This window comes from Lutzomyia longipalpis, chromosome 1, assembly GCF_024334085.1.
Source record: "Lutzomyia longipalpis isolate SR_M1_2022 chromosome 1, ASM2433408v1".
Lineage (NCBI taxonomy): Eukaryota > Metazoa > Arthropoda > Insecta > Diptera > Psychodidae > Lutzomyia > Lutzomyia longipalpis.
The window spans coordinates 30,896,626-30,912,684 of NC_074707.1; the positions used below are offsets into that span (position 1 = coordinate 30,896,626).

General features: G+C 32.4%; 2 protein-coding genes across 3 annotated transcripts; one reads left to right on the top strand and one right to left on the bottom strand.

Moving 5' to 3' along the window:
• The first annotated feature begins 710 nt into the window (after positions 1 to 710).
• Positions 711 to 9,468, top strand: LOC129785856 (uncharacterized). 2 transcript variants are annotated; one of them, XM_055820512.1, is made up of 7 exons: positions 711 to 1,125; positions 3,455 to 3,610; positions 3,705 to 3,791; positions 3,957 to 4,106; positions 4,477 to 4,627; positions 5,876 to 6,034; positions 7,897 to 9,468. In XM_055820512.1, the coding sequence occupies exons 1-7, from the start codon at positions 1,120 to 1,122 to the stop codon at positions 7,926 to 7,928; spliced, it is 741 nt and encodes a 246-aa protein (XP_055676487.1). In that variant the 5' UTR covers positions 711 to 1,119; the 3' UTR covers positions 7,929 to 9,468. The 2 variants fall into 2 exon arrangements, with proteins under 2 accessions (XP_055676487.1, XP_055676486.1); XM_055820511.1 differs by lacking the exon at positions 7,897 to 9,468 and adding an exon at positions 7,102 to 7,801.
• Positions 9,469 to 9,560: 92 nt separating this feature from the next.
• LOC129785878 (uncharacterized) lies at positions 9,561 to 13,442 on the bottom strand. Its single transcript, XM_055820542.1, has 4 exons — positions 13,251 to 13,442; positions 12,596 to 12,744; positions 10,472 to 10,751; positions 9,561 to 10,392 (listed from the first exon to the last, which is right to left on the bottom strand). The coding sequence occupies exons 1-4, from the start codon at positions 13,269 to 13,271 to the stop codon at positions 9,868 to 9,870; spliced, it is 975 nt and encodes a 324-aa protein (XP_055676517.1). The 5' UTR covers positions 13,272 to 13,442; the 3' UTR covers positions 9,561 to 9,867.
• Between the last annotated feature and the right edge of the window lie 2,617 nt (positions 13,443 to 16,059).

Genomic DNA, 16,059 nt, shown 5'->3' on the forward strand with positions numbered 1-16,059 from the left:
AAAGTGGATATTTTATGTTATTCCCCTCTTATGACGTTATTTTTAAACAGTTATCACTTCATTGGCGGATATTACACATAGAATTCATTGAGAAAATTTACTGATTGCATTATCAATTTGGTCCAGAGTGATGTTGTAATATATGTATTGGTCATACTTCCGAAAAAAAATATTTTGCATATTTTAATGATTATGTGGTCGGAGAAAAAGGAAAAGCATTTTTTTGCGTATTTTTACGGTAATGTAATTTTAATAGTAGATACACAATTTGAAGCATGAATTTAATCTGTATCATTTAACCATCTATTTTGCAGTGTCTTATGGAAATTTTGATTTACCAATGTATCATTTCTGAAAGTACTGAACCAAAACTTATGATTTAGATATTGGTGTGATATGTCCAGTATTATAATTTCGTATTTCTTGTTTTCTCTATAAGCTATTTTTGTTAAAGGTTTAACATAAAAAGTTCATGTACACGTCCGTCCGAATGTAAATTATTCATTCATTGAAAACTATTTCTTAGAAGACTGTAATCCTTACAGTTATGTGTCGTCACAATAGTCGTTGTCAGGTGTAAAATTTTGAATTTGATTTTTTTTTCAAATGCAAAATTGGTGGGGGCTTAAAAAGATACAGGTGGGGGTTATTGAAAGGGGAATCTCTTGCAGAGTCTTTATATAAAGTGTGTACCACTTCATTTCTTTCTTAGTACCACAAGTGGAATAATTTAAAAACGGTGGAAAGACGGTGAGTGAATGTGAAGGTGCAAATTGTGTTGTTGGATGTTCACAGACCATCACTTGGAGGATTTAGTCATTGGGAGAGAGTTCCGAGAGAAAGACACGAAATTGCACACAAACTTTTCGGCACATTGGAGTAAAAGTGATTCAATGTAGATGAAGTCAGTAAAAGTTATACGATAATAAAAATTTTAAGTGAATTTAAGTGAAATAAATACAATACAGTGTCGAAACTATGTGCCTAATTTAGTAATCAAAATTAATGCAACAAGTACCAGTGATTTTCTATTCTTCTCTCAGTTTCATCTTCTTCATTTAGACCAAAAAAAAAGTGTCTCAACAAACTTCATCTATTAGTTAATTCAAATCATCAATCATGAAGGTAATTGCTAAAGCATCTTCAGGAAATTGCAGTAGTGTGACAAATACGCATCTCTTCATTACTGCTAAAAATGATTTTTTCCATCCCGTAATTGAAATGATACTTGCTGGCTATTTGTTAGTTTTTTCTCCACTTTCTCCTCTTGATTCAATGGCAGACACCTATAATATGGCATCTTTCGCTTCTTCTCATCTTTTAACACGTGAAATCCGGTTTTTTAATGTGAATTTCTTTTATATACATCGCATAAATACATAAATCTATAGAAATGCTACACAAAAATTTAACACTAAGCACCATATGCACTGAATTAAATTATGAATTTCATTTGTAGAAATGCTTTTTGAATCATTCACAAGAACACAAGGAAAATGAAATTTAAGGAATTACATTGTTTCTTCGGGATATATGCATTGTTTTTCATGTTCAATTTAATAATATCACCATGAACTTGAAGAAAGTTTCTTCACGTAGTTATAAATGATGAAATATAATAAAATTGAACGTGAATGGATGACGTGTGCTTGCATCCACTACACCATACGATAAAATGCAATTTGTAATGTCGCATCAGGTTTTTGTATGTTTTTACTTTCTTCATTTTCACTATCATTTGAATGTTCTATTTTAGCTTTTAATTGAAGTTTTATTGTCAAAAATTTCTAAAAAAAAGTAGAATAAGAGATTCTTTTGCTTAAAATTATTAAATTATTTTAGAAATGATTTTAGGATTATATTCTTGAATAAAAAAAGTTAATTTTATTTTTTTTTGCCAAAGAAATCTAGTTGAATAATAAGTAGATCATCGTAAATTGACATTAAAATTAATCAAACGTTAGATTATGAAATTTCCTGATACACATTCATAATATATTTGGTAAATATATAATGATATTAATTTAGAAAATTATATAAAAATAACCTCTCTAAATTTGAAAGTTTTCATCATAATCGCTTTAGAAAAATAAGACTTACAAATAACTTTCAGAATTTTGATACCTACTCGAGAAGCACGTGAGATTTAATTTTTGAAAAAGAAATGCATTTAACTTGCTAAACAATAACTTCATGGCTATTTTTGAATTTATGATAAAAAATAAAATACTAAATTATAACTTTCAAACCTGTGATTTTATCAGTTTTTTAATGATTTAGTTAGCATGCAAACTTTATGTTAAAAATTGTGAATAATTTTTTTATGATCAACATACGGTACTGTAAAATAAAGGTTTTCATCTGTAGAAAAAAAAAATATTAATGTTACTCCATATTATAGAGATATAATTATAATTTCTTTCGTTTGCATTTCATTTATATATAGGTGTCATACATATAAATATATCTGTCTATTTCAATAGTGCGTAACTTGTATAATACCTACATATATGTATGTAGGAGCTTCTTCGAAGATGTTTTGTTTTTATTGTGAATAATTAGGTATTCACTTTTCTTTCCGCCAATACATCTCTTTTATGTAAGTTTGCATGCATACAGAAACCTGCTGCGGCGAACCACAATAATAAGGCATAGATTTGTAGTTTAGGAGAACAAAAAAAATCAATTTTTCAAAGTAATTTAGCATATCGAATTGACCTGTTATTTTTCGCGCCTTTCTTTCGTAGTTGGACATTATGTTAAAAAATAAGCGCTGTATTCTTCCTTTTTATGAAAATTATTACAAGACACACTAAATAATTACTTTAGTAATTATATTTTTTTGTCAATTATTTTTACATAATTCAGTTCAATAGGTACAATTTAGTGAATAACTCAAATTGATATTGCGTGATAAACAATTAAAGTGTCTGTTACAGAATTTTAGTGTAAATGAAGTAGACACTTATTTAGAGAATAAAAAGTTAATTGGAGACAACAAGTTCTCTTTTAGTAGATATAAAAGTCTCTGGTTTGTCGGGTTGATCTTATTTTCAGTAAATCTCATTGATTTATAATTCAGCAAGCCTGCAGCATATTTAACACGTCTCACGTACTCTAAACAAAATTAATCAGTCAAATTTATAGTTGAAACTGTAGTGAGTTCATCGATCTCAATCTAACATGAGTCTTTCAAAATACAGAGAATGCATGATTGCGACAACGGGTGTTTTTTTCATCTTATTAGTTTTGCATATCCAAAGTGTGGGCTATTAAAGTAATTAGCACAAAAATGAGATCTCCTTTCAATGAAATATTTCATCACTATTGCAGAATACCAATTAAAAATATAATAATCAATATTCAACGTTGATCCCACGTCGCTTACAAATCAATTTTAAAATATAATATTTGTAAAAATTGATTTATCATCTTTTTTATGAATTTATTGCAGTTGCTGTATTGCTGTGTTATATTGACCATACCAAGTTTATTGGCTAGTCCTGTCGCTGATTCTTCCCTTGATCCAGTAGTTCTTTCTGATAAATTATCTGAAATTACGAGAGCAAAGAGGGCGGGAAGCTTTGACTTTTTGGGTGGAATTAAGAAGGTAATAAAAAAACATTTATATATTGCATAAGGTGAAAATTTCACGGATTACGTCTCAGGGTAAAGCAAATATTTTTTTTTATTATTAAAAATAGGGTATCTTGAGTGGGCTTGGTCAAGCGTCAGCATCACTAGCTGCTGGCAGCAGTGGTAGCAGTAGTTCAAAAAGTCATCCTGCTCCGGTAAGAAGCATTACCAATTAATTTCCGATCCATTAAGCTCTATTTACAATTTGCATACCTATGCGTGAACTTGACCATTGTTTATTTTTCACACGCATAGAATTATTTATAGTGAATTACGACAGAATACAATTCAAATATGTGTTCATTTCATTACCATTCTAGCATGAAGAGATCAAAATTGACGCTTGGCAGCTGAAGAAATCGATTCTCAATACTTTATTCCAAGCTGTGAAAGCCATCACGGGGGGTGTTACCGCGATCAAGGGTCAATTGATCAAAGGAAGTGGCTATTTGATCAGTGCATCAGGAAAGGTAAGATACTTTACACTACACTTCCTGATACATTTAAAATAAAAAAGTGCACACCTTTTGAAGAAAGTATATTCATCGAAGCAAAATTACATTTTTGTTTTTGAAAAAGAAATAACTTCTTATATGGAAAGTATATATTTAATGGTTGGGTGATTTAAATGAAGATGTGTGGCATTTTTGAATGAAAATTTTACCTCATATTTCACTTCTTTATTGCATTTATAATTGAAAAATAAATAGTTTAACTATTTATAAAGGAGTTGCGGCTTTTAAGTCATTAACACTTTAAAGAAGTGACTGTGGCAGTCAATATGTTGCATAATACTTGAATACATAAAATATGTAACAATCCCGTGTATACATATTTCAGTTAGTAGCTGCTAGCGGTGACAAGGTTACAAATGTTGGAAAACAGATTGTTACAAAAGCCATCCTGGTGCCACCTCAGCCACATCCTTTTATCGCAAAACTCAGTGGGGGTTCATCGAGTGCGCACCCAAGTCCTACTGGCCATAGTGAAAGTAAGTAATGTGACTGAATCATCTTACCCATAGAGAGATAGTGAAATTCGTTTTTTCCATGCGTTTATGTTACTTTACACACAATACCACACTCCAGCGATATGAAGAGATTTTTTTTTCTCAGCAAGCACCAAATCTTCATGGAAGATTTTTGCGTGCTGTGAGCTGACAATGAGGAAGCTTTTATGTAATGGGTAAAATAAACCAAAGCAGAGGAAACTTTCATTACAATTTTTTTTACAATCCATCAATTTCCAAATGATCATATATGTACGATCATTTTGTTTTTTTTTTAAATGATCTCTACAGTGTGCGTGTGTACGTGCATAAATATGTTACGGAGTAAATCTGCGAGTAAAGGTGTAATGAACTCGTGCATAAGACATATCACAGATTAGTTGAGAGTATCTCATATGTGAACTCAACGACCTGAATTTACTTTCATTTGAAAGTCATTTTGCCGGTCGGTCGGAATAGCTTTTAGGTATATACTTACAACCACATGCAAATGCGTAATTACGCTAATTTATTTTAACTTGATTTCATTGTTTTTTACCTATAATTTTTTTTTCAAATTTCGTATGTGGATTTCTCACATGGATTTCTTCTTCATCTTTTTTTGCAATTTTCTCTATTTTTATTTTTTAAACCAAAAAGAAAAGATAATACATAAATATTGAAAATTTATGAGGTTACATAAACAATGTACTATGTATATCTTATTTTATTTTCATATCAATATAATTCGAAAGCCAACCAATGTTCCAAATGCGTGAATAAATTAGTTTTCTCTAACCTTATGACACAGAAAAAACCCCCAAAGAGCAGGGTTCGAATTTTGGTGAGTTTTAAAATTGAGAAATTAGCCTTACTGCGGGTGGCTTGTAAAGATTGCGGAAAAGATGATGGAAAAGAGATTAAGAAAATTGATTACTTCTTTGTTTCAGAAAGATTAAATGATTTTATTTGGTCGAGCACACATAAATCATGTAATCCCAAATGATCTTATGATACATATTAATTTACACTTACACAATACGCGGTGCACATCATTGCCATAATAATGAGAGATGAAAAAGAAGAATAGATTGTATCAAATGCTACAAAATATGTATTATTTTTTTTTATTGTATATGTACAAATCAGCGAGGTGAACATGTCGAGAGATTGGAAATGATTTCATCTTTTATTATTTGCCTGTCTTAATTTATTTTTTTGTATGACTTTATCATCCCTTTCTCTTTTTAGGCTTCACAAGCTTTGATAGTCCAATCACAGTGGAGCATACGAGCTATGATACGCATGGTGATTCTCATGCATACTTGCCCCCAGCACCATTGACATCCTACGGCACACCATCTGTGTCCCCTGGTTACGTAAGCACAAAATATGGAGCACCGACTTCGGGTATGTTGATCTCTTATAATTAATATGTATATCACTACCACAAATTATATGCACAACGTTTTTTTATTTATATCACTGCCAAAATGTGAGACTGGACATTTACGAATGAGTTGGCGTTTGGGGTTTTATTTTGTGAAAAATATATAAAAAGTAAATTAAATGTGGTAAAAGGAAAGTGAAACGCCAACTATATGGTTTTAAGACATAAATGTAAAATCTGAACTCGTTTCTTGGGTTAAAACTTGTTGTGCAGGTCGTAGTATTTCTATTGAAATATTCTATTTTTATGTGCTTATTGATTTACTCCAAACACACCCAAAGGCTACATATTGAAGCAAAATATTCTGCTGCATTTTTTTTTCTCTTAAAATATTTGTGAAAATAACTTTCATGATTTGCAATGAAATTGGAGTCTTTTTTTGGACATGTACTACTTAAGGAATTATGTTTTATTATTTTTTAAGCCATATTTCAGCAACTGATTTTCATTATTCAAAAATACAGTTTTTTTGACATTGCGTAACTTTCAAAGAAATTGACAAAAAGGAGCAATGTGAATAAATTTAATTATCATATTCATTCCAAATTGTTATGAGTCACATGTAAGAAGCTAATAAAAAAACTTTCACAAATATTAGGAAAAAAATTTGGAGCATTTTTGGTTTATGGTGCAAATAGGAAAATCTTTAAGCAAAGTCATAAATTTCTAATCTTATTGTTAGTTTAAATTTATTGATTGCTTCCTATTTTTTTGCACAATTAGTGTAGAGTTTTAGTGTATTTTTTTTTAGTAGCTGTAGGCCATGTTAAATCATATAATTGTGGTATGATAATGAGTTTCTTGGCATTTTCATGAAACCTGTAGAAAAGTTAATTGACAAGCAAAAACACATCTGAGATGTTATTAAGTAAGAGGTTGACAAATTATATTCATTGTTATCAAACGAAATATAATATAATGATCATGCGGGTTAAAAAAATGTCATAGGTCGTTGAATTAAAATTTTAATGCACGTAGATGTCACAGTAGATGTTACTAATATAAAAATAATTTTTTCAACGTAAAGCACATGACTACAATTCGTATGTGAATTATCCACCACTGACGACAGGACATTCAACGAATTTCATACAAAAGAAATCAATTCAAAGTGCTGCTGAAGTACTGCGTAAAGTACTAAATGAGAAAGTTCCATCCAGTACTGACCACCCTACTCATTCTAATGACAATTACAAACTTACTCAGTACGCAATACCCTCAGATCCGCAGTCGTACGTCCCACAATTTAGGCCTCTTAGCCAAAATCAGGGCTACGGACATCCCGTGGGTGTAATTCAGACTCACACAATTACTACGGCTTACGGAAATGCAGCTGCACCCAGTGCCCAGCATAACTGGCTGTCAAGTCCAGCAAAAGACTCCTATGCAACGTACACAGCTATGAACAATAAATATCAACAACATCAAAGACGATCTTCAACAGGGAAAAAAGACATCACAATAATTGAGGATTCACAAACAGACTCTACCGACAATAGGGTACATGAGCAACAAGTGAAAAGTATAGCAAATTTATTAGGCGGTAAGAACTTTGAAATCCAGAGGTCAGTCAGTTACGAAATCACCGATGGTGGACAACCGAGACCAAAAAGACGGACTATATTGACGAAAAGAGTACAATGGTAAAGAAAAGCCCCGAGTGATCCTGCAACAAAATCTGCCACTCAAAGCCAAAATTTATCCATTGGTGTGTGTGTGATGGAAAGGTTAAAACAATAAAATAAAAATAAAATATTCCATAAAATAAATTAGTAAATTATTAAAATCTCATTTTAATTATTTTTTTCTTTTAATATTTCAGAGCCACTTTTGGAGAATGTACAACAATGGTAGATCCCACATGCATATTATATGTACATAGATATGTATATGGAATTTATCGCAGTCAGTGAAATGAAACTGGACCCGGTGAAACTTTTGAAATTTAGTCTTTAAGATATTGGAGTATGGATACAAAAAATGTCAATATAGGTTGAATTTAATTATATACACTAAACAAGTGTACTATGTATGTATAACCGGTGATTCTATTAATATTTTGTATATAATATTGTAATATTATGTAATTAATATTGCATTATCTACACTCATTGTAATTTATTATTTTGTAAAATTGACTGTATGTATAAAAATGTTTTGTAAGAAGAAAAGAAGAGAAAACTTAAAAAAAATATTTAGAATATTTACTTCCACGTTGTTTTACCTCATTTTAGGCGAAAAAATATTAAACATATTTAAGCAAACACGATATTTTGAGTTATCGTGTGAAAAATTTACTCATTTCCTTTTTCTCTAAAAAAGAAATGAAAAACTTAAGGCAAAAACGTTCATCACGAATCAATGTTTCAAATATTATTTATCAAAGAGAAGGGGAATAATAGCAGGAATAGAAGAGACAATTTGTGTGACAAGTGCAGTAGAGTTTCTTAAGGCAAACACATTTTCTGATTACTAAGAAGTAACATTTCCCTTGTGATCTCGGCTGTGATCACAGCTTGAATTGAAATTGAAATCCAGATGTGAGTCTTAGCAACTTATCAGAACTTTTCCATCACTTTCTCACTTTTATGTTACCTGTACTGTATTTTATCTTCACTAGACAAAACATAATCAACAATAGCTAATAAGATTTGTTGGGGGAAAGTTGAAATTTAGATGTGAAAATGAAGAAAAACTGTTTAGGTGTTGATACCTTATAGGACAATTGAGTTGCCAGTCTAGAGAAAAGTTTTAATTTTTATTTAGAGTGGCGAGGTCAACTAGCTAAACATAATTCCTACCCTTATCTGAGAGTAGACGATAAATTTTCAACTATAGTTCACTTTCTTAAGAAACTTATTAAATTACTTTCCAATATTTTCTATAAACTGCGGAAACATAAAATATTATTGCGAATGAAATATTATTTAAAAAAAATTAAAAACCCCGAGACAGTGCAAAATGTTCTTCCTCTTATAAGACAGTATAGGGGAACCTGGGGCAAGAAGAAAATTTTTTGGAACATATTTTTTTCGGTTTGATTTTTTTAAGCTTACAAATTGGTAAAATTAGACAGATACAGCACTATTTGAGATATTATTACCCCATATAACTAAAGTTTAGTAGATACAGGGATTTTTAGAACTTGTCACCAATTGTTTGTGAACAAGAGAATTGTTAACCTTTTGATGTGTTTTTGGGATTTTACTGAATCATTTGAAATAATTTCTCTTTCTTCTCCATTGAATGTAGTCTCTCTAGCATAGAGTGAAGTATTTATATAGATATTTTCTGCCAAACAACTTTATTTCACATCATATCGCTCTGTTTCGATTGGAATTGCAATTTAATGAATTTTTACAAAATCCTTGAATTACTTACTTCTTCTTAACCTTAAAAAAATTATAAAAATTGCATATGTCGAGTATTCATAGAAATCATAAACAATATGTTGTGAAACATTATTTTCACAACAATGCACAACAATAAATTTGACAATTTTTTTATTGATAAATTACAAACAGATCTAACATATACAAATGAGTTTTAAAGAACTTCACATTAATATTTAGAGATTATTCTTTAAAATTGTAATTTGTAAAATGTGCCCTGTAGTCTTACTGCTATAGTCTCATACAGTTTTGAGATGACGCAATTTATAAAATTTTATATTCACTTAGGCATGTGGTATACTTCACATAAATAATACGATTTTTTTTGTCACAACGATCTTAACATTATACAAAAAACTACCCCGTTTTGCTTTCACTTCTACGATCATTAAAATTTTTTTTTAGTAATAACCAAAAGTGATATCATGAAGTGGGGGTGCTCCTCCCTGTGGTAGAGCATAGTCCTTAGCTAATTGATCGAGAACACTCGAACTTCGCGCAGCTGATTGTGGGCGTGAATAATTGGGAAGAGGAGCAGCAGCTCTAGGAGCAGAATATTGAATTTCTTGGGGAGCTGGAGATTGATAGGCAGGTTGTTCTTGGTATGCAACTCGTGCAGTTGGCTGATTTGGGATACCAGCACCAAACCCGGTGAATGTGTGACGTTGATGATATGATGGATCGGGACGTGCAGGTCGTTGTTCGCGGGAATACACGACATCGGAAGTCGGTGCAGCTCCAGGAACTTGTGCTCGAGGAGGTACAGGTGAATCGGAAAAGTGACTTCTGGCTAATTGAACAGGTCTAGCTTGAGGAGCGGGTGCACGTTCTTGCGGTTGGAATTGTTCATGTTCATATTCAACATACTGCTGCTGTTGTGGTTGAGGTCTTGGGCGATGTGCTTGAGGCCGTGCAACTCTAGCAATCTGCAAAGTAAATTCCAGGCAAAAAAAAGTCAATTTAAAAAATCGATTTCTAAATGTTTGGAATTTAAAATGTTCTCACGTATGGTTTCTGTTGAGGTTGAGGCTCATCTTCGTAGTCCACAGTAAGACCATCTTTATTGGTAGTTTCATCGACTAGAGTTGGTGGGGCAACAGTAATACCTTCACCTGAAGGTTGGAAACCAAATTTATTGGCACCATACTCGACCACGCGCACCTTTCCTGTTTCATCGACATATCCATATTTTCCCTTTACTTCTCCTGTGGGGGATTTCGTTTCAATTTTAAACGATCCATCGGCTCCTTCGTACCCGTACGTGTACGAGCCATCTTCATTGTGCCTGCAAAGTGGAACAATACGAAGAATGGAGTGAGTAAAGGCTCTGACAATGACTTACTTTGTACTTATAGTGATATAACTATATAATAAGCAATGTTGTGAATGATTTCTTAATCACATTAAGAGTGATGGGAATACATCTTTTTCACACGCTGTATCTCGCGTGTATTAGATATGATACTTGTACGTATATTCACATTTTGCAATGCACTCGCGAGCATAACATCATACACCACATGGTTAAATTTTGAAATAACTTAGCATTGCAATTAGTTGGTATACCACAATCGTGGCATACCAAGTATTGTAATCATCGGAAAAACCGACCACCTCAGATCGGGCTCAAACTTGGTATGAGCACGTTTTAGACATCCCACATTACGAAAATGGTGGTGGAAAATTTTTGATCCGGCCGGCCTGCCGTCCTGCCGTCCTGCCGTCCTGCCGGCCTGCCGTCCGGGACTCTAAACTTTGCCTTATATCTCGAGAACGGTAATAGATAGAGACTTCGGGTTTGAAGTTTTCTATAGAAATGTGGGTGTAAAATTTCATTTTTTTGCATTTTCAAAATCCAAGATGGCCGCCATCCGCCATTTTGAACTACCATCAACCACTTCCCTTACAGCTAGAGGTCTGAAATTTTAGTATGTTGTAGTGCTCAGTGAGACGTTTTCATCGATAACTCATACTTGAAAATCGGTCAAGCGGTTTAGCAAATATGGCGACCTAAAGCAAAAAGTGTTTTTTCGATATAACTTAAGAACGGCTTAACCGATTTTGACGATCTTGGTATCAAATAAAAGGTTTCAAGAAGCCCTACAACTATCTAGAACATTTCAAATTCCAGAAATGGCCGCAAGAGGCGCTAAAATCAAAAACAAAAATTGCCTAACTTTAAGGGGCTATATCTCCGAACATCTGTTATAGATTTCCTTTAAATTTTGATATGTTGTAGCCTGACTCAATATCTTTCACCAGTCCGAAAATTAAGAAAATCTATGTCGCCGTTTAGAAGATATGACCATTTGAAAAATTCTTGAATTTGAAAAGTTCTATAAGCCATATCTCTTGAACGGTCTCTCCGATTTTGCTCAATTTGGTATCAAATTAAAGGTTTTGCAAAACTCTACAACTTTCTGAAACATCAGAAACCTCTAGAACCATTCCTTGAGGACAAAAAGTGCAAAAAAATGTTTTAGTCAAACAAATATCCGCCATTTTTGTTCTAGATGTGACCTTGAAAATTATTGATATATATGTCAACTTATAGCTTGTTTCAAGACCTTTCCAAAACTAGTTAAGAAATTTCTGTAGGTCTTATAGAACTTCAGATATGAGCATTTTTATCTTTCATATTGATGAATTTCATTAAAAAAATCAACTTTGCCTACTAATTCTGCTCACAAATAAAATTACAACGCATAAACTGACCCATCCGCGTTGTGGTATACCAACTCTAATAACTGGACGCGTTATGATTGACTTTTCCCAAAGAACTCAATATTGATTCACAGACCATCTTCTCTCATTGGGATAAGTTTGTATAGAAGGGAAAATTATTTGATAGTATAAATTGAAAATCTACCCCATAAATTTAAGATATATAAAATACAATAAAAAGAAATATATGTATGTAGACTGCAAAGTAAATAAATAAGATTGTACTTATTGAATTTTCAATAGCGAATAAGCTATTGTATGAGCTTTAATGTAAAATAAGTTGAACGGAAAGTCGTGAAAGGTCTCTTTACGAGGTTGTTTGGCCTGAAAAATTTGTCTGTTCCTATCTCGCAATGATGGTGAGAAGTATAATTGAATGCATTGAGAATTAAAGTCTTATATAACCTGTTTATCTGTTTAAGAATTGGTACTGGAGTTGGGGCTGGTTCATTTCCTTGCCGAAGCCTAATTGGTGCTGGACGCGGTTTTCCTGAATAATTATATTCGTCGTAATCTTGAGCCATGGCAACTAATGCCAAGCATAAAATCGCCACCTGTAAATATTGTGTAATTAGAAAAGTTCACATATACTTTAAAAACTCGCTTTTTGTCGACATGTAAATTTATGTATCTGGCTAGTTAAATCATGGATAGAGCAAAAATAATAATTAATTTATATGTATCCACAAGATGTATAGACAGTTAAAAATCCAATAAAGTGCAACTTTAAATAAACACATAAAAATCACCCTCAAGCTAAATGTAACGATATTAACTTATGTTCACAAGTTTATTAATTAAATCACGAAATCCTTTTTTTGTGTGTGATTTAAAATTACGTAAAAATATGCAAAAGATAGCCACTTGTATGAGATAAAATTAATTTGTGCTAATATCATCACACATTCTTCCTTATTCCTCTTCACCAAAAATTAAGTAAATTTTAACACAAATTTCCATTTGCAATTTGAATGATTACGGAAGCACTTTTCATTGGATTTTTCCATCACTAAATGCATGCATGATAGATTTAATCTAAATAAGAAAAAAAAACACATACCACATTAACCACTTGAGACATTTTTTAAATTTTCAATATGTTATTAAATTATTTAACTTTAACTAACGGTGACCAGTTTAAATTCGCAGCAATACTGATCTGTCTGAATTCACTTTGGGGGCTTTTATACTGAATCATTTTGCTGCCGAGCAGGTGTAGTGTTGTCTTACTTACGTATGAATGCCGTGGAATCTTGTGAGAAAGAGACAATTTGCCACACCACCAATGAATGTTAGTATGTGAATTTTAAGGAATTGGCGGGAGAGTGAGATATGTATGCAAAAAAAGCGAAATGAATTTCTAGGTGAAATGTTTTCTAAATTCTCAGGAGACTTTAGTTCACCGTGTTCATGGGACTGATTGTAATGCAACACAAAAAACACTCTTCACTTAAATTTCTTGTAATGTGAAAAAGAGAGTCAAGTGACACTCTTAGATACGCGTGTGTGGCATAAAAACATATTATAGAGCATAGAAGATATAATTTCAGGTTTACTTTTTTTTCAGGAAATGTACTTTCTGCTTTTTGAAAACGCATGTGTATCATATTCTCCCCTACCATCCCACTATCTTATTATCCTAAAATTCTTTTGCATTATTTTTCTACTACTCATGTCATTTTAGTTTAAAATAATAGTTGGATTTCACGTCACACTAACTTCATACATTTATTCCACACTTTGCATTAACTGTATCATTGAGACAAGTTTGTGACGTAATTACTTTCAATTTCATCACGAAATGTATGTTGCTTCTTATATGATCAAAGCACTACTAGACGATCACGAATTTGATCAACTGATCGACTTACTTCTTGTGTATTAAATTGCATCCCAAGCTAAAACGAGAGTGTCAATTTTATGAATGTACAGCCATAGATAGATTTTATATATATGTACCTATATACATAATAAATATAATGCGGTGGTTCATACATGTGTATGCGGATATTGTTTCTAATACAGTGGACGAAATTTAGATAGGTCCGGCCTATTATTGCTTGATTTTGGTCAGATGATTGGGAAACCTAATCCAAAATCAACCAAAAAGTATAGCCTACATCCTTTTACAATAGAATATGTTCAAATTATCCACAGGATTTTGATCCTGGGGAAGTTTTGGGCAAAAATCTGAAAAATGGCCCAAAATGAAGCGAAGTTCAAATAGGTCCATTAGATTTTTTGAAGCCAATAATACTTCTTTTCCAATTTTTTCAACGCAGTCCCCTAGGGGAACACAATATTGACCGATTTGAGTGATAATTTGGCCAAGGGACCCCAAACCGTAGCCCCAGGATCCCCCTGAAAACCCCTCGATACACCCCCGGAGGATTTCTTTGATAACTCATAGGAAAAAAATTTTTTTTAAACCAAATTTTTTGCAAATCGATAGAATATCATCCCTACAACGATATCCTTTGCAAATAAAAATTTCCTGGAAAAATTTCTTTAACAAAATAATTCATTAACTATTTCAAGTGGCGGGTCAAAGTACGCCTTGTTTTACTTTATACCCATTTTCCTAATAAAATTCGATTTTTTTGGCAATTTTTCGATCTCGCCCGTAATTATCATTAGTTTTGCTATGAAACTGCAAATAAAAATTATAGCATTAATTACGCAAAATTTTCAATGGACTTGCATTGAAAATGCGACATGAAAGCGCCGCTCTGCAAATTTTCTCAGTGTGACGCCCAATTTGGCACGCACGAATGTTTTGAGAAAGAGACAAATGTATGAGATGGGTATAGTTTTTGATCCTTTGCGAATTTGGATCAAAAATTATGCCAAAAAATATTAAATATTGGATGAATTCTCGCCATAACTTTATTCCAGGGACATTAATTAATAAGTTTTTCCGCTAAAAATATCAACCAATGATATTTTGAGGGAAAAAGTCAATCATAACGCGTCCAGTTATAAGAGTTGGTGTCCCACAACGTGTAGAAGTTTGTTTATGCGTTGTAATACTATTTGTGAACAATATTAGTAGGCAAAGTTGATTTTTTAGTGAAATTCAGCAATTTGATGCATAAAAATTGTCATATCTCTTGTTCTATAACACCTACAGAAATTTCATGACTAGTTTTGGAAAGGTCTTGAAATAAGCTATAATTTGACATATATCTCAATAATTTTCAAGGTCACCTCCAGAACACAAAATGGCGGATTTTTGTTTCACCAAAACAGTTTTTCGCATTTTTCGTCCTGAAGGAATGGTTCTAGAGGTTTCTGATGTTCTAGAAAGTTGTAGATAATTGCAAAACCTTTAATTTGATACAAAGTTGAGTCAAATCGGACAAGCGGTTCAAGAGATATGGTTCTTAGAACTTTTCAAATGCAAGAATTATTCAAATGGCCATATCTTCTAAACGGCGACATAGATTTTCTTCATTTTCGGACTGGTGACAGATATTGAGTCAGGCTACAACATATCAAAATTTAAAGGAAATCTATAACAGATGTTGGGAGATATTGCCTCTTAAAGTTAGGCAATTTTTGTTTTTGATTTTAGCGCCTCTTGCGGATGTTTTTGGAACTTGGAATGTTCTATACAGTTGTAGGGCTTCTTGAAACCTTTCATTTGATACCAAGATGATCAAAATCGGTCAAGCCGTTCTCGAGTTGTATCGAAAAAACACTTTTTGCTTAAGGCCGCCATATTTGCTAAACCGCTTGACCGATTGTCAAGTATGAATTGTTGATGAAAACGTCTCTCTGAGCTCTACAACATACTAAAATTTCAGACCTCTAGCTATAAGGGAAGTGATTGATAGTATTTCAAAATGGCGGACGGCGGCCATCTTGGA